At 35.7% G+C, this 23374-nt stretch overlaps 1 protein-coding gene across 1 annotated transcript; it reads left to right on the top strand.

The window, feature by feature from the left end:
* The first annotated feature begins 1 nt into the window (after position 1).
* On the top strand, positions 2-22744 carry marchf5 (membrane-associated ring finger (C3HC4) 5). Its single transcript, XM_084093517.1, has 6 exons — positions 2-378; positions 10100-10302; positions 17220-17350; positions 17431-17614; positions 19108-19274; positions 20956-22744. The coding sequence occupies exons 1-6, from the start codon at positions 335-337 to the stop codon at positions 21070-21072; spliced, it is 846 nt and encodes a 281-aa protein (XP_083949643.1). The 5' UTR covers positions 2-334; the 3' UTR covers positions 21073-22744.
* Positions 22745-23374: the final 630 nt, after the last annotated feature.

Raw genomic sequence — 23374 nt, forward strand, 5'->3', positions numbered from 1 at the left:
AGAGTGCATCTGTAGCCTCGCGAGAGTGAAGTTAACGCTCGCACATGCGCGGTGTTGCGTCCGCTCGCGTTTTCTCACGCGCAGTCAATGGAGTCACTGCGTGTTTCTGGAAATACAGTCATCTATGAATATTCATTAACAGATCAGTTTGTAATATTTAATTTAAATGGTTTATAATCGGATTCCAGCTGTTGCTTGATGTCAGTAAGGTGTTCATATGCGTGTTTAACACGGCGTTACGATTCACTGCGGCCTGACGATTAAATCTCTATTATTAAACTATTATCATAGTTTAGTTTTCAGTCAGTAACCAAGTGTGAGGACTCATGTAAATATGGCAGACGAGGGAGCGGTTGTGATGCAGCAGATTGTGGACAGGTGAGTGGAAAAAATATAATGTAAACAAACGGCTAATGTTAGCTACATAAGCAGCCAGTCAGTATATATACACATATATATGCTTTTATATAGTTATAAATATTCTTAAAGAACAATATATAGTAGCTACTGAGTGATTGCTTACCGGTTTAGAGCGTTTATGCTCTTAAATAGTCTGTTATCTACACGATGTGACGTCTTTAGCGAGGGGGCGTGACCTTGAATTGGCCTTTTAATTTTGTTTTGATTCAGTCTTACTCCTTTGTTTATTTGTTTATACTTGTAGATCCTTAAGTGTTTACCAACCCCTGCTCTAAATATCAATATGTACATTTTTTACAACCGATTGCATATTTGAAAACGATATGTAGAACTGATTTTTATATTCTTTCCAATTTTGACAATTATTTTAGGCTAACTATATTATACTACAGAAACAATAACATACGTACATGGTAATGTCATTATTGACAATAGTTATTAAAATGTTTTTTTTATTATGGACAAAATCATATTTGACATAATTGACAATAATAAAAACGTAATAATAATTTTGTTATAATTAATGTGGTCTTTCGCTATGTGTAGATACTAAGCTTAGCATGGCTGTTATATAAGAGTAAGTTATGTGAGCAGTAAGTTACATTAAATAAGTTACTTTATCTGTGAAAGGCTGTTTTTTTCTGTTGAATGTGGCATAAATGCATTTTGTAATGTCATATTATAAAGTAGGCTATACAAAGTGCTTATATTACTTCTTGCATACAAATGTATGTTATTTGAGCTGTTAAGTTGATTAAATTCTCTTTTTAAGCGGTGGGATTACTTCTGGTTTAGATGTAAATCTTGGCTTAGCATTTTTGTTATCTTTGTATGTTTCATGTGATTGCAAATGTTACTGGGTTTACCAGTTTACATAGTCATTTCAGAAGTTGAAAAAAAATAGTGTTATGTCAACACATTTTGACTTAATATATGCTCATTACATTACCATTGTTGTATGTTTCACGATCTGTGGTATGATTGGGGTTTATTTTCTAAGTTAATCAACAAACACAGTTTAACTTATATTGACCCCAGAATATTAATAGTAAAACAGTCATTAAAAAGTCATTAGAGGCATGATTGTCTGTTTGATCTGACTTGCATGGTTTTTGGAAAAGCTCAATGAAGCTTTTTGCCACATGACTTGTGTGATGTTGATTCTTGAGTATTATGAGATTTTACTTTTAATGAACCCAGCTAGGAGGACATTGTGTCCTGGAGAAGTTTATAATGACACTGTTGGTGTGGTCAGTTTTTACAGATCGACCCTCATGGGTCATAAATATTGTATATTCCCTATAATTGCAGATTTTCGAAATATAGAGCATTTTTTGGTAGATGACGTGGACAAGTTCTCATTTCAGTAATCATGCATTGGGTCACTGCGTGGAGTCGAGCTGTTCGGTGTCCTGACCTTGTCCATGTTTTTCCACTGAGACTGTCCTGTTTGCCTGAGGGCCAGCGCTTGCAAAATGAACTAGAAAATGATGTGACACACACTAGCAAATCTGTCCTTCCACTCGACAGCAAGATGCTAGAATCTTTTATATGTTAGTATGCATGCACTACCATTCAAAAGTTTGGGGTCAGTAGTTTTTTTATTTTAAGAAATTTATACTTTTATTCAACAATTATGCATTCAATTATGGAAGCTTGTTTCCGCCACAGAATAAAAATCATAAAACGGTAATTTTGACTTTTTATCTTGCCATTCTGGTTTCTTTCTTTTTTTTTATTCTCAGAAAAAAGTCAGAATTGCTAGATATAAACTCACAGTTCTGGCATTTTTACTTTTTTCCCCTCAGAATTGTGACATTTGTGATTGCGAGTTAAGTCTGAATTGCGAAATGTAAACAATTTCCTTTTTTATGTATTTTTTTTATTACGTATCGGAAACTAGCCTCCATATTAAATTGATCACAAGTGTCAGTAATGACATTTATAATGTTACAAAAGATTTCTAATTCAAATAAATGCTGTTCGTTTGAACTTCTGTTCATCAAAGAAAACATACATAACTGTTTCCACAAAAACATTAATCAGCACAAGAAAATCTAGAAACGAGAAAATCATCATATTAGAATGATTTCTGAAGGATCATGTGACACTGAAGACTGGAGTAATGATGCTGACAATTCAGCTTTGCAATCAGAGGAGCAAATTACATTTTGAAATATATTTGTTATTTTAAATTGCAATAATAATTCACAATATTTTTTTTTTTACTGTATTATTGATCAAATAAATGCAGCCTTGGTGAACACTTCTTACAAAAACATAAAAAAATCGTAGCGAATCTTAGCAACCCCAAACCTTTGACCAGTAGTGTGCTTTGGAAATATGATTTTTGAACACGTCGTCTCCTCATACTTCTGTTTACATTTCAAGTAAAAGTATATTTAGGGGAAAGTACTGCACTTTGTTAGTAAAGTGGATTATTGGCACATTAGGCATATCTGTGCCAGTTGTCATGGTGAAAGCTCTCATCTCTCTCAAATGGATCCTGCATCCTTCTCTAATGTCCGTCACTGAGGCAACAACCTTCACAGGTCTGTGTGAAGCAGATAGCCGTTCAGCAGCATGAAGCTCTATCAGATTCACACACACACACACACACACACGGCCTTATCAAGGCCTGCCACCCGCAGCTGCTCTCTCTGCAATGCAGCTCTTCACCGGTTGAAAAGACGGGGTCATGCTTAAATCCTGTCTGACCTTTACGTGGCAGACACTCTATCACCCTCTTTTGTTCTCGTCGGTATTCAGAAAGCTGGCTCCATTTATTTTGGCTGTTTTTAAACCTCACTTTCTCCGCCTTATTGTTTTTCCCGGCACAGCTTTGATGTGTTTCCACATCATCATGGATAAAACAGGCTGTTTTTTCAAAAGTCATGAAATAATCCATCATCTTTTGGACCTTATCGGTGTTATGTTCTGTTTGAATGAAATGTGGTTTTGCATGGTGCCTACTAGAAATGCATTGGTACACAGAAGTCACGGAGCGGTACGTACCTTGGTTTTGGGGTCGCGGATCAATACGAGTTCTGTACAACAGGAAAAAGCAACAAATCCCCAATGCTTGGTTTCTGTTCATTTATTTTGAACAGACAGTGCAAATTACAGTTTGTTCCACCTCCCTGTCCTCCCTGAGGTAGTTGGTACTGTACAGCCTCCTTTAGTGTATTCAGCACTAAGCAGTGAACACAGTGCACTCTTGCAGACGTCATATTGTTTTGTAGGGCTGATTATTATTTTTTTTAAGTTACTTGATCACAATCAGCTACAAAACTGAGAAGTATCTCTTGTGTTATAAATGTACAAAATAAATAGAAAAATGAAAAATAAAACTCCTGTAGTCTATTTCTGCCTAGCTCACGATTGGCACATCTGGATGATGTCGTTTGCCCACTTATTATAACAGCGGAAACAACTTCAAATACTGTAATTTATGGTCATACAGAAAATGAAGAAAACAAACATGATGCCGCTTTCTGCCGTCTTCTATGAAGTTAGTGGAGCGTGTCACAAAAACATATCGCATTTCACGTACATGGTGACAACGTTGTTAAAATGATCCCCGTTCACACTGATCTGCGAAAACGACTAAAAACGCTGTATTCTGCTGCCAGGCCAGTAGTTGGCGATGTCACTTTGTAAAAAAATAAAACGGCACGCCTATAGACCGAACACCTAATACGCATGCGCATCACGTCACTGTTTTCACAAATTCACGTTTTTGTTGTTTAAACAGAGACAATAGCTTTATCATTTTCAAAAACATGCACCTTGAATGTTTTCAAAACTCAATTGTCGTATAAATGAATGGGCAATTTTTTATTTTATTTTTTTTATTTTTTTTAAGCTGAAAATGGTGTCGTATAAATGGCCCCTAAATATTCCATGACAGGGTGCATTGTACTTTGTTTTCAAAGTAATTTCAGTGTAAGTTCCAGTTGAATTTATCCTTGATTACTATTATTATTTATTTTTTTAATCTGGCATTTTCATAAATTCATGTTGTTTAATTTTTATTTAAAACTTGTTTTATTTGTAAATAAAGCAAATGAATTTTTCACGTACTGTACCTTTTTAATTTATTTTAGTGATTGTTAGAGCACTTGACTACAAAATTGACTACAAAACTACAAAATGACTTGCATATTCATAGTGCAGGGATGTTTCCCAAAAGTTTTTGTTTTGATTTTAGATTTTAAGTTAATATTTTAATAATTTAACAACACATTCTCATGTTCATGGTTTTCTGATGTTGGTTAATGGTCACTTCACATGTAGGTAATAAAATATATTGATAAAAAAAAAATAGCGCATGTTTCATTTACTTGAACAACAAGTAACAAGTGCTAAAGAATAGTAGTTAGTGTTAGTGGTCTGTTAAAATCCTCAACCCTAAGCATTAAAAACAGCAAACCAAAATATGAACGACTGGCTTTCTGCATTTTCTGGGAGTCAAGATTTACAGGATTTTAAAGTGGGCATGAAACAGAAGTTGAGTCTTTTCTTCCCTATTGTGACGTATCTGAATGAAACGGCTTCTCAAACAATAAAATAAAATGTAGGGCAGGACTTGATTTTTTCCATGGGGAATTGACTGGATGGGTTGTTGGGGAATTGTGGTTTGCTATTGGTCGATCTGATGTCGTTGCAAGAGGGAGTTAGTTTAATTTAAGATTATGAGGACACGTCAATTAAAAAAAGTAATGATGTGCACAGATAAATGAATTAAATACTTCGATATTCCATAAAAAATAAGAATTTTCTATCTTGATTTCATGGTGATTTTGATATATTTGGCTCATGAAAGGTTTAATTGTGTTTCTTGCTTTGCACTGGGATTTTTGCAGTATTACTCCTGGAATAGTCCCATTTCTAAGAGGAAATTGCTGTCAGGATTTCTTTTTTTATTGTATTTTAAACATGTCAAACATAAATGTAGTTTTAAGTATGCTGGTAACTCTGTGTGGTGTATGAATTCATGTTTCTCCTGGCTTTATACGTTTGCTGGTGAAACGTGATCTCGTGGATGGGTCTTGTGACTTTGACCACAGGGGAGAGAGTGTGTGTGTTTGTGGATCAGCAGTAGGCCGTATCTGACCCCCCCTCCCAGTACAAATATAGACCACAAGTTCAAGATGACTGACGTTACTGGAAAACAGTGACTGAAGTTACATGAACTCTAATGTAGCTATAGTGCTCAACTGGTGAAACCAACTGTAAACTAGTCACAATCTATCACATAATAATTCTGTTTAAAACTGTTGGACTTGAATAATGGGACACACACACACACACACACACAGAGAGAGAGAAAGAGAGAGAGAGAGAGAGAGTAGTGGCCAAAAGTGAGGGTATATTTGTTTTTAATGACCCTAAAAGGTTGCTTAAACCACCAAAATATGAAGAAAACATTTTATATTTTTAAATATTTTAAATATGAGAAAGAAAAAAAACACTAAACTTAAAAAATATTTGGCAAAAAAGGGAAATCATATGTTTGCTTCCATGTTCAGTGTAATTTTTTTTTACATTTAAATGTATTTAACTGATATGGTATGAATAAAAATGCAGTTGGATAAACGCAGTTATTTATATGACAGATAAAATGTCATAATCGTGGCAGCCTTAGGCTATACGGCTTGGATCTCGGAGACTCCTGTGATGCTCGGCTCTTTTTCGGTTCCCTGGTGATGGAAGTTTCTCTTCCTGGCTGTTGGCTGAAAGGTTTTTCAGGTTCCCACAGTCACGTGACCATGGCCGATGAATAAAGGCATTGTGCCGAGGTTTTAATGCCTCTTTAAATACAGTCTGATCTGTGTAGCAATGAGAACATGCAGGAGAGTTTGTGTTTGTAACACCGTTGGCCTTCTTTTTGATGCTATTGCTCATACTTATGGTTTGGGGTTTATTGGAGAGTTTGTTCAGTGTTTAATAATACATTTAGGGCCAGATTTACTAAACAGGGCAGATTAGCATGAGAAACAGCGCAGGTGGGAGTGGAAAGTTGTGCGCGTGATCTACTGACGACACACAAATTAAAGAACACAGGATAATTTCCATAATGACCAACACAATCTACCAAGAGCCTTTTTTGGGCGGTAAATAATGGAGCAAACACCAGTAAATTGACGAGTGCAAACCTTAGTAAATCACCTTGTGTGATTCATTTAAATACTCTCCTCCCATAAATTTTGCGTCTGAAAGGGAAACTCCTAAACGCATAAGCAATAAGATCAGCCGCAAAAAGTTGTAGTTTTTTTTTAACACCAAAAGAGGGTTTGCACTGTTAGTAAATCTGGCCCTTAGTTTTTCCACAAACTGCTTCCAAACAGCATCTAAACTTTCATCATTCCAGTTTTTAAAGCAACATCAGTCAACGATAGCAAAATTAGCCACTTTATCCATGAAAACTCTTCCTGTGTGAAATAGTAGCCGGTGTTAGGGCTCTAGAGTTCAGGATATTTAAGCTATTATTAGGGTTATCAGTTGCAGAGACCCCCCTCGCTGTTGTATAGATTGTGTTTCTTGTGTCGTGTAACCGGGCTCTTAACATGTAAAGAAAGGTGAGTGGTATCGGCTTTCTGCCCTCCTCACGGTATCTTATAGACATTAGAGCTATATTCTGCAAGAACTGAAGTAATGACAATCTAGAGGTCGAGAATCCTGCATTTGTTCCTGGAATATTCACACGATTTAACAGGAAATGGTCCGGTATATTGGAGATATTTTAACCATCATAAACATAATCGCAAACAGTGCTGAAAAGTAATTCCATCATATGTCTTCGGTTACAGCTGTGAACAGAATGTGATCGCAGTTGTTCAGCTGGACAAAGTCAAAGTTTTATTAGCCTTATTATTCTCAAGTTATGTTTGCACATGTGGAGATAAGGTGCTATAATTAATGCACGTTTATGTTATCATAGTAAAAGTCGGTTGATCTGAACATAAGTCAGCGCTCCTGAAGAACAGGGTTTATGATCTATATTGCATGGCCACAAAATATTGGAGCTTGGAACGACTTTTAACGACTCATGATTTAATTCTAGTTGATTTTGATTTAGGGAATCATGAACTTACAAGTAAGAAAAACGTTTTTTAACTACAGAACCTTATTGTTGAACCCTGTATTATAAGGAAAGAAGATCCTCTCTAATAAAAATGAGTAGGAGATTTTGTATTAGTAGTTTTTCATTTAAATATTAAAAAATATATATATTTAATTATTCCGTAGTAGTTTATTATGTATTTGTATATAGTTTATTTAAATAGTTTATTTTTTGTATATTTAATTTTTTTTAATTAGTATTTATTTTTATTAGAGCTGGGAATCTTTTAACAACACCATGATTCAATTCTATTTTATTTGATTCAAAGTATCATTAATTTACAACTAAGACAAGAAAAATGTAATCTGTATTGTTAAACCCTGTCCTCTCTAATGAAAAATGTATTAGTAGTAGCTTGTTATTTATTTGTATAAATTAAGTATTTAAAAAATATATTATTATTATTTAGTTTATTATTTATTTGTGTAGTATATTTAAATATTTATGCATAATTTATTTAAATTGTTTATTATATTTTGTATATTTAAAAATGTTATTAGTGATTTTAATTTGATTTATTTGTGGTTTAAAGCACACTCATTAATGCAAGAATTATGATGTATCTGTGAATCATTTTTCTTTCTCAAAACAGACAAAAATCTCATCATGTTATCATATGTCATACATTTTACTGTGGATAATATAAGCTGTAGTTTGAAACTTTACGCCCGTTGAGTGAAGGCAAACAAGCTTAAATCAGATTCTGTTTCACAGCACAATTTGTTTCACCTGGTTTATTAGCTGATAATCTGGTTGTCTGACCTTGACGGCACAGCTTAATGAACACAGTTTGAGTGAGGGGCGACGGCCAGATGTCTCGCGTTTCACGCGGATGATTGTGTTTCTGATGTTTGTCACGATGGAGGCTGGGTTACAGGAACAGGAGAAGAAGATTCTTAAGAAACATGGAGAACTCCTCTCCTTTCGTCACTCTTTAATCTAAAATTAATTTCTAGTTCTGTTATCCAGTACAAAATAGAATTGTAAATCTAAAAAAAATTAATGTACAAAAATTGTACACATCGTCCACCCGTTGCTTGTTTTGTAAATACCAATACTTTTTTATTTAATAAAGTATTTTTTGGTAACACTTTACTATAAGGTCTCATTTTTTTATCATTAGTTAAGGCATTAACTAACATGAACTAACAATGAACAATATGTATTTACAGAATTTATTAACCTTTGTTAATGTTTTAGTTCACAGTGCATTAATAATTAACAGATGCAACTATTGATCTTAAACATTTAGTAAATGTTGAGATTAACATTAATTAAGATGAATAAATGCTGTGGGATTGTTCATATTATATAACAAATGAAACCTCATTGTAACGTGTTACCAAAAAAAAAAAAAAAAATCAGAACAGAAAGATTTCTCTGTAGATTTTAACATCTGAAAAATGACACTGTGTTAAATTGAGATCAGGTCATGTTTTATAGAAGATGAAGAGGTACATGAAATTTCAAATCTAGGCTTTCTTGGGTCTGTGATGGTTACAGGAGGTTCACGATCCCGGTCACCTGAGCCGCTCTTCATCCCTCATGTTTTATTCAAAAAAACGGACAGAATGGAAAATCTGGCGCAGGAACCTGAGAGAAAGTCTCTGTCTTTCCTCCGACAGCGCAGAAACACTGACAGATTTGCCATGGATTATTTACAGGATCCACATTATTATCGTGATGCTGGACATTAAAATAATGTCTTAAAGCATCTTTTTGTCTACACTCTTAGAAAAAAGGGTTTAATGGGTTTCTATATAGAAACGCAATTCTTGACACAATTTTAAAGAACGCTTTATGCCAATAAGGTTCTATATAAGGAGAAATGTCTTATGCATAATGCTTTCATGTTTAACAGGCTATTTTAAATTCATAAAATTTAATTAAAATAATTTGTTTTGGGGTTTTTTTGCATTTAGTTTTAATTGATTCAGTTTGCATTCATTTTCTATTTTAATAAAATTTTATGAATGCAAACTGAATCAATTAAAACTAAATGCATACAATTATCCCATGATGGGAACACCTAAAAGGTTCTATGTATGAAGCGCCTGACAGAAGCCTTTGATTTCTGTATATAATCTTTTCTTCTCAGAGATTTGCCGCAATAATCTAAAAATTAAATTAAATTATCTTAATTGTTTTTAAATTATCTTTATTTGTAAAAAATGGTCATTTGGAATTGTGCATGCAATTGTGATAATTTGAGTAATTTATTGGCATATTATTTAAATTCAATAAACCCCTAGTAAATAAAACTAATTTATCTTGAACACATTGGTTTGGAAATGTTCATGATCTGGTTTCATTTGTGTTTAGTCACTGACCCATTTTACTCTGCAGTTTTCTTTTTTCCCTTGATACTTTAAAGAGTTGAACTATAAAAATAACTCCTGCAGCTATAGTCTGCTGAGCCTTGAACTTTACACAATAACATGACAAACTTTCTCCTCACCTTTATGTTTTCATACTTTGCCCTGAATCATAGTAGGAAGTAACGCATAGCAAGCCAAGTGCTGATGTCTCTGTTTTTTCCCGTGTGTTTTACAGGAGTTGCTGGGTGTGTTTTGCCACAGATGAGGATGATCGTACAGCGGAGTGGGTGCGCCCGTGCCGCTGTCGTGGTTCCACTAAGTGGGTTCATCAGTCGTGTCTTCAGCGCTGGGTTGATGAGAAGCAGAGGGGAAACAGCACCGCACGCGTCGCCTGCCCACAATGCAATGCTGAGTACCTCATCGTGTTCCCTAAGCTTGGTATGACAGCTCTTCAATGCTGAAGTGTCAGTCAGCTTTTAAAATCTGATCTTGTATCAGTGTTTAATATACAGAGAGAATATATAGTCAGGAAACCTGTTGTTTTTGCAATTACGTTTGATGATGTAGTGACACTTTAACATGTTAAAGATTAAATATGTTCAAAAGTTGGTCGGTATGATTTTTTTTTTTTTTTTTTTTAAGAAATCTCTTATGCCCACCAAGGCTGCATTTATTTGATCAAAAATAGAGTAAAACAGTAATATTGTGAAATATTATTACAATTTAACATAACTTTTGTTTTTTTATTTGAATATATTTTAAAATGTAATTTATTCCTGTGATGGCAAAGCTGAATTTTCAGCATCATTACTCCAGTCTTCAGTGTCACATGATCCTTCTGAAATCATTCTAATATACTGATTTGTAGCTCAAGAAACATTTATTATTATTATTTATCAACTTTGAAATCAGTTGTGCTGCTTAATATTTTAGTGGAAACTGTGATACATTTTTTCTGGAATGAGTAGAAAATTCAAAAGAACAGCATTTATTTGAAATATAATTTTTTTTGTTATATTATAATTTTTTTACTGTTCCTTTTGATCAATTTAATGCATCCTTGCTGATTAAAAGTAAATATTTCTTCTTTTTTTTATCTTCTTGACCCCAAATTTTTGATCAGTAGTTTAATATAATTATCGTTATAGTTTTTGTTCTTATAATTTTCTGTGTGAACAGATCCTAAGAACATTTTTGTTGAGGTTTAAGGCAGAGTTGATATTAAAATGATATTAAAATCATCAAAGAGTTGTAACGCTCCCATACTCATGTTATGAAATAAGGAAGTATTGTAAAGCTATTTTAATGGCTAGGGTAGGCAATTTTTTCATGAACACTTTTTGTTATACTGGCTGAAACTCATCCTGATAGCAATCAATAATAAAAGTGGTCTTAATATTAAAACATGTACATATATATTTTGAGGAAGTCTCAGGACCAATAAATGTTCGTCCAATCATTGAATTTGGTCCGAATGCATTGATAGGATGTCCTACCTGCCTGTCCACATAGGTATTCAGCATAGGCATCAGTGCGTTCAGTAAGGCTAGAGTAGTAGACAGACAGTCACCGAGCACCACAAACAAACAGCAGCCTCATTTACAGTTCCTCCTGTACTAAAACATCAAGCTTATGCTGCGTTCACGCCATATTGTAACCGTAATTACGAGATGGCAACCCGTGACGTTCTGCGGATGAATGCTTTTCTATGTCAGCACTATCAACGCTGAAATGAATCTGCAGCAGTCAGGTGGTACAAGTCAGCTCTGGTTGTGTGCGATCATGTGTTTTGAAGGTGGTGTGGCATTAAAAACACTCTGAAGGGAGGGTGGGATCTCAGGCTTTCAAAGCTAGCTTGCTATTGCTAGCTTCTCTGAAATTGCCTACTCTACCTTTAATGGCCAAGTTGAAAGTGAAAATATTCAATACATCGTCCCTGCCATTGCTGGGAATATAATACACAGTTCACTTTTACATACCACACTTTACAAGCTGAATTCTAGACATTTGTGACATGCTTTCGCTGTCATAGACTTTATCAAACTTCATCAAATGTGACTGCAGTAGTTATGAATAGTTGCATGTTTTTTTTATACTTAGTAGGTCAATCCTGATTCCAGAGAAATCCTTCTTTTGATATTGGTGATGAGGCTTTGCTTGTGATTCCAGTAATCCGCTGCTCATGAAACGAAATGTCATTTTTCATCCTCTTGTGTTTCATTGCTTATGTAATTGATCAGGTTAGAGTATAACAGCATTAGTTTCTCTTCACGGTGTGCTAATACTCTTCCTCAGACTGCATCTCCAGAGGGCCAGTCTGTCGTCCTCTCTCGCTCTCCGTCTCTATCCACAGCAATGGGGTTATTCTGGGATACGGTTGTCAGGGTGACCGTGGCCGACTGTGAAATTGCTTCAATCATCCCCGTTCAACTTTCAAACTTGAGAAACTAGTGAGGGTAGATATGCTGTGTGAACTGTGAAGTCAGATTCATGAATTCATGAATCGATCTTGATTTTACTACATGTTCTGTTCTAAAGCCTAGTGAACTGCCTCGCAGTCTACATAGGCAGCATCCCAACTAGCATTGAGCCTTTCTGAAGGATCATGTGACACTGAAGACTGGAGCAATGATGCTGCAAATTCAGCTTTGCCATCACAGGAATAGATACAATTTTAAAACATTAAAATAGAAAACCGTAACTTAAAATTGTAAAATAAAAAAAATTAAAATCTCACCAGTGGCCCTGCAGGAGCAGGATTGGACACCCCTGGACTAGAGATTGTGCTGATTTGACTGAAGGAAGATTCTGACATGAGGAATGTTTTGTACTTTGTCTTGTACTGTTGGTAACAAAGATGAAAGTCCTGATGAGGCACATTCAGTTGTCAGATTTCAGCAGCCCGCAGACAAGGACGTCTTTTCACATCAGACTGACGGGAAACTGTGTCCACACATTACCTGCATAACAATGCAGTGCATACTTCACAAACACTCTCATTCCTTCCATGGGACACATTGTGTTCATGTTCCGGGCTCAGTTTGCTGGATTTTATATTTAGGGTATAATAATGCGTGATGTCTTGGTGAATGCAGTACTCCATTGAACCCATAGAGTTATTTCATGTATGAAGCCTTCAGACCTAGCCCGGGCAAGCCAGACCCACATCAAGATGTTGGGTCTGGCAACTCACCATTGGCACGGCTCAATCCGAGGGGCGGGATCAATGGTTGTCTTTCAAATTCCCTCTGCACGCAATAGGATATCGCTACAACCAACCAGAGCGTTTTCCCACCAGCGGAGCTAGTTGATTGATTAAACTTTTGCTGTATCTGGTCGGCAAAACTCCGAACACATCTTTCTTTTTTAAGAATGACTTCAGTGCCGTTCTTTGATCTTTTCTCAAAGAAAAGCTTAACTCCAAGTCTTCCAGAGTCGCGGCCAAAGCCGATTCGAAAGACCGTTGTTCGCCAGCAGCAGCCGCCATTCTTTGTTTTCAAGTAGCAGGGAATATATACCCTGGTAATCCAGAGTTCTCACGAGAGCACAAGTTGAATTTGCTCAGTGAGTTTACTCTGGCGATGCCTCTTACTCTAATGATGCTCATTAAATATGCCCCTCGATCTGAGCTGCACCAATCACATCGGGTTATCTGATATAGGCGGGCCAGAGGCGAGCTAAACAGATGATGACAGCGCTGTGACGTCGAAGTCATTAGTAAACATTGCAAGATGGCTATGGATGAACACCAGTTGTTTGAAACGGCTTTGGCCACTACAATGAACGAGTTAGACTTGGCGCTCGAAGACGGCGCTCAAATCATTACTTTGCAAGAAGTGCGTTTTTGCTGTTTTGCCGACTGGATACGGTAAGAGTATAATCTACCAGTTAGCTCCTGGTAGCGTATGGGGTTTATTGTTGTGATTGGTCGTAGTGTTATCCAGTTGCGTGCAGTGAGATTTTCAAATGCATGCTTGGTGCCGCCCCTCGAGCTGGCCGATTTTCATTAGTCGATGCCAGACCCTTAATCTTTTAGATTTAGGTCTGGATTTCCAGGCTAGGGAATATACGCAGAACCGTCACAACTCTGCCGTCATTATGTTAAGCCCGCCCACCGACTCTATTCACGATTTGATTGGCCTGACTAGAGTTTGGTTTTTCCAGCTCGAAAGCCAACGGAGAGTTGCTAGACGACACTGGCTGCGAAATAAAATGTTGCTGCCGCTAGGGTGCGTCTAGATTTCTAGGCTACTTCAGACCTCCAAGTGATTTAAATTTCAATTTATTTCCTTTTCCCTATGTGAAATCAGTTATTTAGACAGTAATTTTATTTATTTTTTTATATTATTGTCACATGTCATTCTCTACTCAATGATGAAGACAGTTGTGCTGTTTCGAACCCTATGAGCGGTCTACTCTCTATATGATGTCTATTCACTGCTGTATAGTAGGTACTACATTTGGTTTGAGACTTTTTCCAACTGTTAAAAAAAAGGATGTTCTAAGTATGTTCTCTGAATTCGACCTAAATGATTCTATCTTAATCTTAAAAAGCAGCATAATTTAGCAGTTGTGTATTTGCATTTGTATGATATTTTACATGATTTTATTTATATGATGCCTTTAAATGCTCCCTAGGTAGGTCACTATGGTTTGAAACTGAGTCTTTTAGAGATGGGTATTGAATGGTGTGCTATGCAATTGCTTTGAGCAAAGTGGCAGACACGAAGATGATGAAAGAACATCTGTCTTTTTTAAATATAATACTCCTGATTAACTTTCAAGATGTTCTTCTGAGCTGTGCAGCTTGAGATGACATCACACTGAAGTTGTTTTACGCAGCTTGGCATTGGAGAGGGTTTGTAGGGAACAGAAAGTCCTTGTTTCACAGCAGTTCTTTGGCAGAGCTGCTCAGCTGGTGTGAAACGAGAGAGAATAGACTGCAGATGTATTCCTGCTAAGTGGAGTTTAGTTTTAATGATCTTAATAACGGAATCTGTGGCCGGCAGCAGAAAATGCCTGAATGTTTCCTGTTGCCAGTAGACATTAGATTCTCGCTGCAGCGCCAGAGAGAAAGTCAACCAGATTCCGGCGCTGTCATCAGAATATTCCATATTCATTTTCTTGAGAGGGGTCAGTGATCTCAACACACACCACACACACACACACCAGAAAGTGTCTGCTATGCATTTGAGAGCTGAATTAATATGCGTTGAAGGCTAATTTACACACAGAAACTTCTCACAACCTTTACAGGAACTTTTTGGTCAGATGACGAATTTGTATAGATTTGTATGTTGTTTGTTCTTTGGTTTTGTACTACAGACAAAAAGCTTTCTCAGACCTCAAAATGAGATAAAATAAAATAATATTTCTTTGTAGTTTAATTATAGTTCACTTAGTTTGATAAAGATTACCCTGAGATTCATTCATATATATATATATATATATATATATATATATATATATATATATATATATATATATATATATATATATATATATATATAGTATCATTAGTATGATACAGATTTACATATATATGTGTGTGTGTGTGTATATGTATATATATATATATACATATATATATGTAAATCTGTATCATACTAATTTATTTTTTTATTTTTTTTACTGCAATTTAGTACTTTAAATTTAGTACAGTTTAGTAAAATGGTTTTAAATTGAGCATAATTGTTATAAAATAATAGAATACAAAAAAATATACATTCTCTTAATTTTCTCTATGCAAAAATAAATGTATTTTCTTACAATTTTTCAGGTAAAATCTGAACTATTCTTGAGATGTTTCATGTTAAACTCTTTCTTTAGTTGGTAGAGCTGTGCTTTCATGTACAGCACTGGATTGAAATGCTCTGTGTGTGATAAATGTTAAGTGGAAATGAAAATGAAGTCATGATTCAGCAGAGAAATGAGGAAATGAATGTCCTCTTCAGTCTCCAGAGAGTCGTCCCAGACATCTCCTGCAGTGGAGGGTATTTATAGGTTGAGAGGAAAGCAGGTTGTAGGTCAGTAAATATTGCATGATTTCATTTCCACTTTTGAGTATTTCCTCATTCCTTTTTAGGACTGTTTCATAAAGCATAGGTCATTGAGACTTGTGTGCTTTGCAGGGGTTGTAAAACTTTCATGAGTCATGTAGGATTTAATCATCATTGGTCACATATGGAACCAACGATAAAGTGATTATCACTCTTATGAACTTTGGTTGAATAATCATGACACAGTCAGGCTCAGGCCGAGTGATTGATTGTTTCTCATCAGAATAGCACCTTCTGCCCCCTGCTGGAGAGACGGAAACCAGAGTCACTCCTTTCATTTCTGGATTCATCACCCTCTCTTGATCCTGCTGTGATAGTCACATGATTCAGACCTCAATATCAACCTGTTTTTTATATTTAGTCTCCCTCTTGTTGTGTGAAATTGTGTGTATAATACAGTATATATTGCTTAATATCTACATATGGGTATAGAATAGTACATTCCTTTTCAAAATTTTGGGGTTGTTTTAAAAAAAAAAGTATCTTATGCTCAATAAGACTGCATTTATTTGATCAAAAAACATTAAAAACACGAATATTTTGAAATATTATAAAAAAAATTAAAGAACTGTTTTCTATTATAATATTTTTTTTAAATGTAATTTACTCTTGTGATGGTAAAGTTGAATTTTCAGCATCATTACTCCAGTCTTCAGTGTCACATGATCCTTCAGAAATCATTCTGATATGCTGATTTGCTGCTCAAGAAACATTTTTAACTAACGTCTTTGTGGAAACTGATGCTTTTTTCAGAATTATTTCATAGGAATATATAATTAATAGAAAGGTCAAAAGAGCAGCATTTATTTGAAATAGAAATCTGTTGTAACATTGTAAATGTCTTTACTGTCACTGTTGATCAATTTCATGCATCCTTGCTAAAAAATAAAATAAAATAAAATCACTGTCCCCAAACTTTTGATTGGTGGTATATCTGTAGTTATAAACTGATATTCAGCTTATATTAACAGAAGTTTATTCAGTTATCATGGGAAAATATTATCGTGTATATCAGTAATGTATAGGCCGCCGAATTTCAAGATATCACTATTAGCCATTAAAAAGCCCATTTCATACCGGAAGAGCATGTTTAAAAAAAATTATTTGATCAATAATATGTTATGACAACATGTTTTTACATTGCTTTTACTCATCAAAATAAGTTAAGCAATTTTCAAAAAAAATTGTTATACAAGATTCAACTAATTTCAGTTTAATGTAATTTAAGTTGAAATGACTTCAACATCCAAGTTGATTGTACTCAAAAATGAAGGCAGCAACTTTTGTTGTGTCCAGGGCCGGTGGTGTATGTGCTGGATCTGGCAGACAGGTTGATCTCGAAGGCCTGCCCGTTTGCTGCCGCTGGAATCATGGTGGGATCCATTTACTGGACGGCCGTCACATACGGGGCTGTGACTGTCATGCAGGTGAGACGTCACTCACAGCTCAGCTGATTTCACAAGCATTATTTGATTCTTAACAATCTCTGTCTGTGTTCGTCTCTCAGGTTGTGGGTCATAAGGAAGGTCTGGATGTGATGGAACGGGCCGATCCTCTCTTCTTGTTGATCGGCCTGCCCACCATCCCAGTTATGCTAATTCTGGGGAAGATGATTCGCTGGGAAGATTACGTGCTCCGCATCTGGAGGAAATACTCCAATAAGCTTCAGATCCTCAACAGTATCTTTCCAGGTCAGTGGGGACTAGGGTTATTATTTTTTACTAAACCTATGAAAACATTTTTGTTAATTGAAATAAAAAAAGAAAAAAATATTAGATGAACATCTTATTTCAGTTAGTTAAGGCAACATTTAATTTTTTTTAGTTTATTAGTTTAAATAAAATGTAAAAAAAAATAATTAAAAGATAAATAAAACCTAAATAATAATAATGAAAAAAGACAAAACCACATAATTAAACAAAATTTTTAACTAAAATTAAAGTGAAAACTAAAATGACCAAAAAAAAAAATCTAAATATTAATAAAAACTATAATAATATAAAAATTATATAATCTGTGCCTATATTAAATAATTTATATTATTCTTTATATGTATAAATGTTCACATACACACATGTATTTAATTATCTTTTGAATGCAATTATTATGTTTATTATTTAATAATTATATTTATTATATTTTTTAAATATATATGGTTTATATTTTAAATACATATTCAGTGTTTAGTGTTAGGTTATAGACATTTCCTAATTTATCATGACCTATGATTTCTATCTACATCTTTTCTGCCATTTCTTTCTACCAACAGAAACAAATATAAACAATTCTATTGTCTTAATGGAAAAGTGAATTTTTAACACTAATACAAAATGTATTGATTGCAAATGAAGTGTACACAATATTAATTCAAAATTCAATATTTGAAACCAGTTTAAACTGTCAGTATAATTTTAAAACGACACAATGAAAAAATAAACCAGCTGATATTTCTGTTCATCAACTTGCAGGGGCTAAAATGAACACTGAAAATGCCAAATGCAAGTAAAAATCTGAGTATATAAAACTTTGTCAATCACCAGTTGGCCTGTAACATTTTTTTATGAATTCTAACAATGCAATGTTATGAGAACATATACCGGTACGTGAACAAACATGAACAACGGCTCGAGACAGTTTACGGGCCAGCGCTGCATCGTCTCAAGTTTGAGCTTCTCTTTCTTGTCTTCTTGCGCTTCAACGGACAAATTCACACACAATTTTTTTCAAAATAGTATCGTAGTAAACATAGTCAGTCATGGCTTAAGTGAACGTAAATAGTAGATAAAGACAACGCATGTGTATCAGTATCAGTACTGGACCAGCGCATTAGTCTTAAAGTGACAGCAGCCTAATATTCCTGCTCCTATCTGTGTTTGCAATGTTAGTCAAACAACAAAAGACAAAGAAAAAATCACTCAGTGCTCTTGACTGAATAACTTTTGTAACTTTAATAAGGATTAAACAATGTTTATTTATACAGTGAAGCCTATCCAGTGTCATTTTACATTTGATTATGTCTCCACCTGAAAACTACTGTTACTCGTCTCTATTAATGTTTTTAATTTATAATAGTTAGGCTAGTAGTTTCAGCTGTGACATTAGCAGATGTGGCAAGTTTTAGGTTTTAGTCAGTTTTAGGCCCTGTTTACTTGTATTGCTTACTACAAGATTTTGTGACGCGCAGGTATCGGCTGCCCAGTGCCCAGGATCCCGGCAGAGGCCAGTCCGCTGGCCGATCACGTGTCAGCCACACGGATCCTGTGCGGAGCCCTCGTGTTCCCCACCATCGCCACCATCGTGGGTAAACTGATGTTCAGCAGCGTCAACTCGAATCTTCAGAGGACCATTCTGGTACGAGGAATATGGTGGAAAACTATGGGCCAGATTTACTAAACAGGGCAGATTAGCATGAGAGCGCAATTCCAAAATCAGTGCAGATGGGAGTGGAAAGTTCTGCGCGTGATCTACTGACGACACACAAATTAAAGAGCACAGAAGCAGACGGATCATTTCCATAATGCCCAACTCAATCGATCAAGAGCAGTGCGAGTTAGCGTCTGGTCTAGCATGCTTTTTTGGCGTTTTATAATGTTGCAAATACCAGTAAAAAATCACCTTGCATGATTCATTGAAATACTCTGCTCCCATATATTTTGCGTTTGAAAGGGAAACTCCGTAGGCTAGAAATCTAGACGCACCCTGGAGGCAGCAAATTTTATTTTGCAGCCAGTGTCATCCATAGACTGTAAAAAAAGATGGACGACGCCCCTTCGCTCTCTTCCATTGATGAGAACTGAAGCCGCCAGAGTCCCGATATGGCGCTGACATATTGGAACTTGAGTCTGCGCAGTAGCGATCTCGGGACCAGACCTGCGCAGTAGCGATCTCGGGACCAGACCTGCGCAGTAGCGATCTCGGGACCAGACCTGCGCAGTAGCGATCTCGGGACCAGACCTGCGCAGTAGTGAGCAGGAAGTAAAGCCGCGAAATCAACGCTCCGCCCTCACTCTCGCAGAATGCGCTCAGGGAGAGTGGATTCTGCACACTTTTTTAAAAATTGATTGCAGTATGACAAGAGGCTTGTTAAAATAAAGTAAATACAATCTCCTCAGTCCTCCGAAGATCCCGAAAAAAATGTCCGTTGGTGCTTCAGTGACTACTTCGCTCGGAGAACCAGTCAATCAAAGCTGTCAATCATGACGTTACACACCACCGCATCACGTAACTAACTAAAAAACAACTTATTTTTGAAACAGACACTTGAACTTACATCAGCGTGATAAAAACGACAGCAAATGAAAGAAACCACCTTTGGAAAAATGATATTTGAAGTGTAATTGAATTGTTTAGTTGGTCTCACGTCCCGTTGAATAACACGGGGAGGCGGGGCTTATGACCTATACTAGGACCAGTCACCGGGGGGCGATCGAGACGTTTTGGCTTCACTTTTCAGGGCTTGTGCGGCACGCTTGGTGTCGTCTAGCAACTCTCCGTTGGATTGCGACCTGGAAAAACCAAACTCTAGTCAGGCCAATCACATCGTGTATAGAGTCGGTGGGCGGGCTTAACATAATGACGACAGAGTTGCGACGGTTCCACGTGAATTCCCTGCTACTTGAAAACTAAGAATGGCTGCTACTGCTGGCGAACAGCGGCCTTTTGAATCGGCTTTGTCCGCGACTCTGGAAGACTTGGAGTTAAACTTTTCTTTGAGAAAAGATCAAAGAACGGCACTGAAGTCATTCTTAAAAAAGGAAGATGTGTTCGTAATTTTTTAATCTATCAACTAGCTCCGCTGGTGGGAAAACGCTCTGGTTGGTTGTAGTGATATCCTATTGCGTGCAGAGGGAATTTGAAAGACAACCGTTTATCCCTAATTTTTCACTGCGTGTCTTTAGTAAATCCTGACAGTAGTTTTTCAACGCCAAAAGAGGGTTTGCCCGGGCGCAAGCTGTTAGTAAATCTGGCCCCAAGTCTATGATATATGCAGATGTACCCTCATACTGATGACCTTTATCTCTCTATCTCTCAGGGTGGCATTGCGTTTGTGGCTATTAAAGGGGCGTTTAAGGTCTATTTCAAGCAGCAGCAGTATCTCCGACAGGCTCATCGCAAGATCCTTAATTTCCCCGAGCTGGAAGAGGCCTGAGCTCATCAACCGATTCCATCCACCGGCATTCTGATTTCACGCAGCTTTAAGAGACACTACCGCGCCGTCACACTACTGGACATGTTTTACTGACGCTGGATTTGGTTTTCTTTTCCCTGTGAATGTGACTATTCTGTTTGGAGTTTGAACAGTGATTCAGCTTTATTTCAGTCGACATAATCAGACAGTCGTGTGTTACTTATTTTATGGGCTTTGACCTTTTAAGAAAGAGACTGAGAGAAAGAGAAATATTGAAAGAACGTTTTATATTAATAAGTGATTGTTTTTTATTGAATTAGAAATATTCGGGTGAATCCACATCTTTCTGAAGCTTTAAAGTATCTTTAACATGCAAACGACAACATGCCGTTTCACGTGAAGCACTTTTGCTGATTCTTCCTCCACTAATTAGCCTAACAAATGGAATATTAAACATTAAAGGCAAACGTAACTATCTAAAGCAGTTCATAATGAGCTAATAAAATAACCTTTATTATGTGGTGGTTCTTCTCAGATAAACTGCTCAAAGAAATTTACCCATTTCACCCAAACATAAAATATATTTTGCTTAGATTTTTTTTGTTGTTTCAATATGAATTAGATTTAGTATGTATCATATGTCTTTATTTGAAATATTTCACAAATCAAAAAAACTGCAAAAAATCCTAACAATAGGCTTTTTGAAACAACATTTTTATGCTGATTTTGGGGAGAAATATGACCCTGACAGCTTTTGTGAAATTCATTGTCTTGCCTTGCCTTCACATAATTTGATCAGCCGATCACTTTATTTTCCATCTTTGTAGTGTTGATGTCTGAGTTTCAGGGAGTCACTTTTATAATTCAGAAATCATGTGATAATTTGATTTAGTCTGTTAAGAGCCTTGTAGAAACTAAGAATCCAGTCTGAGTGTTTGGTCCTTGATCGATTACTCTATTAAAACATTACGGTAACCGGATGCCTCATAACTGCTGTTAATAAACCTGTTTCATAATAGATAAATGGCCTCTGGTAGAACAGTGAACTTTTAAGAGTAATAGTGGCCTTTTTGTTACACCACGACAATATGTGTGTCTTAAAGGTCACATGGTCCAGATGGACAAATGTATTTTGGTGAACATGCCAATTTTTTTTCTGAATCATTGTGTTTGATGACTTCTGATTCAAGAAGCACATCTGGGAGAAAATAGTATATAAATGCATTGCAGTAATGGCATACTGAGCAACAGTACACTAAAGTGTGAATTTATTAAACATAATCTAGTGTGCATCGTTTCCCAGAAATCGCTTACTGCACCTTTTAACTTCGCTTTATTCCTAATTAGCTGTTCGAGTATTATTTGTCCATAGAGCTAAAGCACATCATTAGAGCTTCTTGATGATAGACGTAACACTGAAAGAACATGCTTAATGTTGACGTAGTTGCTAAAAATAGTGTTTATCTACAACTACAAGACAGTTATTCTGTTGCCTAAATATGATTTTAAATTTTTCAGCATTTAATTGTGCTGTATAATTTCCATGGCACATTAATGTCTCCTGTTGTACAGATGAAGCATAATGCCAAATACAGAAAATGTATGTTGTATAAATGGATGAGTTGTACAGATACGGCTTCTGAATTTATAGTTTCTGGTTGATTTATGTAAATAAATGTATTTTTCCAATGCTTGACTGTGTGTTGGGCAGTTTGAGTTTTTAACTTGGACTAAAAACCAGGAGGATTTTAAACGCATGTCTCTTAGCTTTGAGATCTATTACTAGTGTACTCCTAAAATCTTTGGCATCAAGATGCAGAATTGCTCCCTTCCCTGTAGTATTATTTTTCAGATAATCAGACTTGCCTCGTTGGTTGATCTATGTTCATATGCACAGCTCCCTCAAGCTAATGGGTTGTAATGTGTGTGTTGATGCTTTCGCAACAGAACACTCTTACATTCTTTATCTTTAAGGAGGCAATATGTAAAAAAAATGATTTGAAAATTATTGAGAGCAGGAAACCATTTAGGAATAAATGTATTTACCGGTAAGGGTCATTTGAAATACTGAAATATTGACTCACTATATAAAATATTGTCCAATATATTACAATATTATATAATATTTTACCCAATATAACCACTAATTATTTAATCTATCTATATATATATATATATATATATATATAAAAAACATTAAAATATTGATTTGATATCCAATATGCATTCAAATACAACTATATGACTGTTATGATGCTTATTTTAAAGAGGCCATATTATGCCATTTTTTTCGAAGTCTTTATTTTGTTTTTATGGTCTACTA

The sequence above is a fragment of the Abramis brama genome (assembly GCF_963993115.1).
Source record: "Abramis brama genome assembly, chromosome: 19".
NCBI classification, from domain to species: Eukaryota; Metazoa; Chordata; class Actinopteri; order Cypriniformes; family Leuciscidae; genus Abramis; species Abramis brama.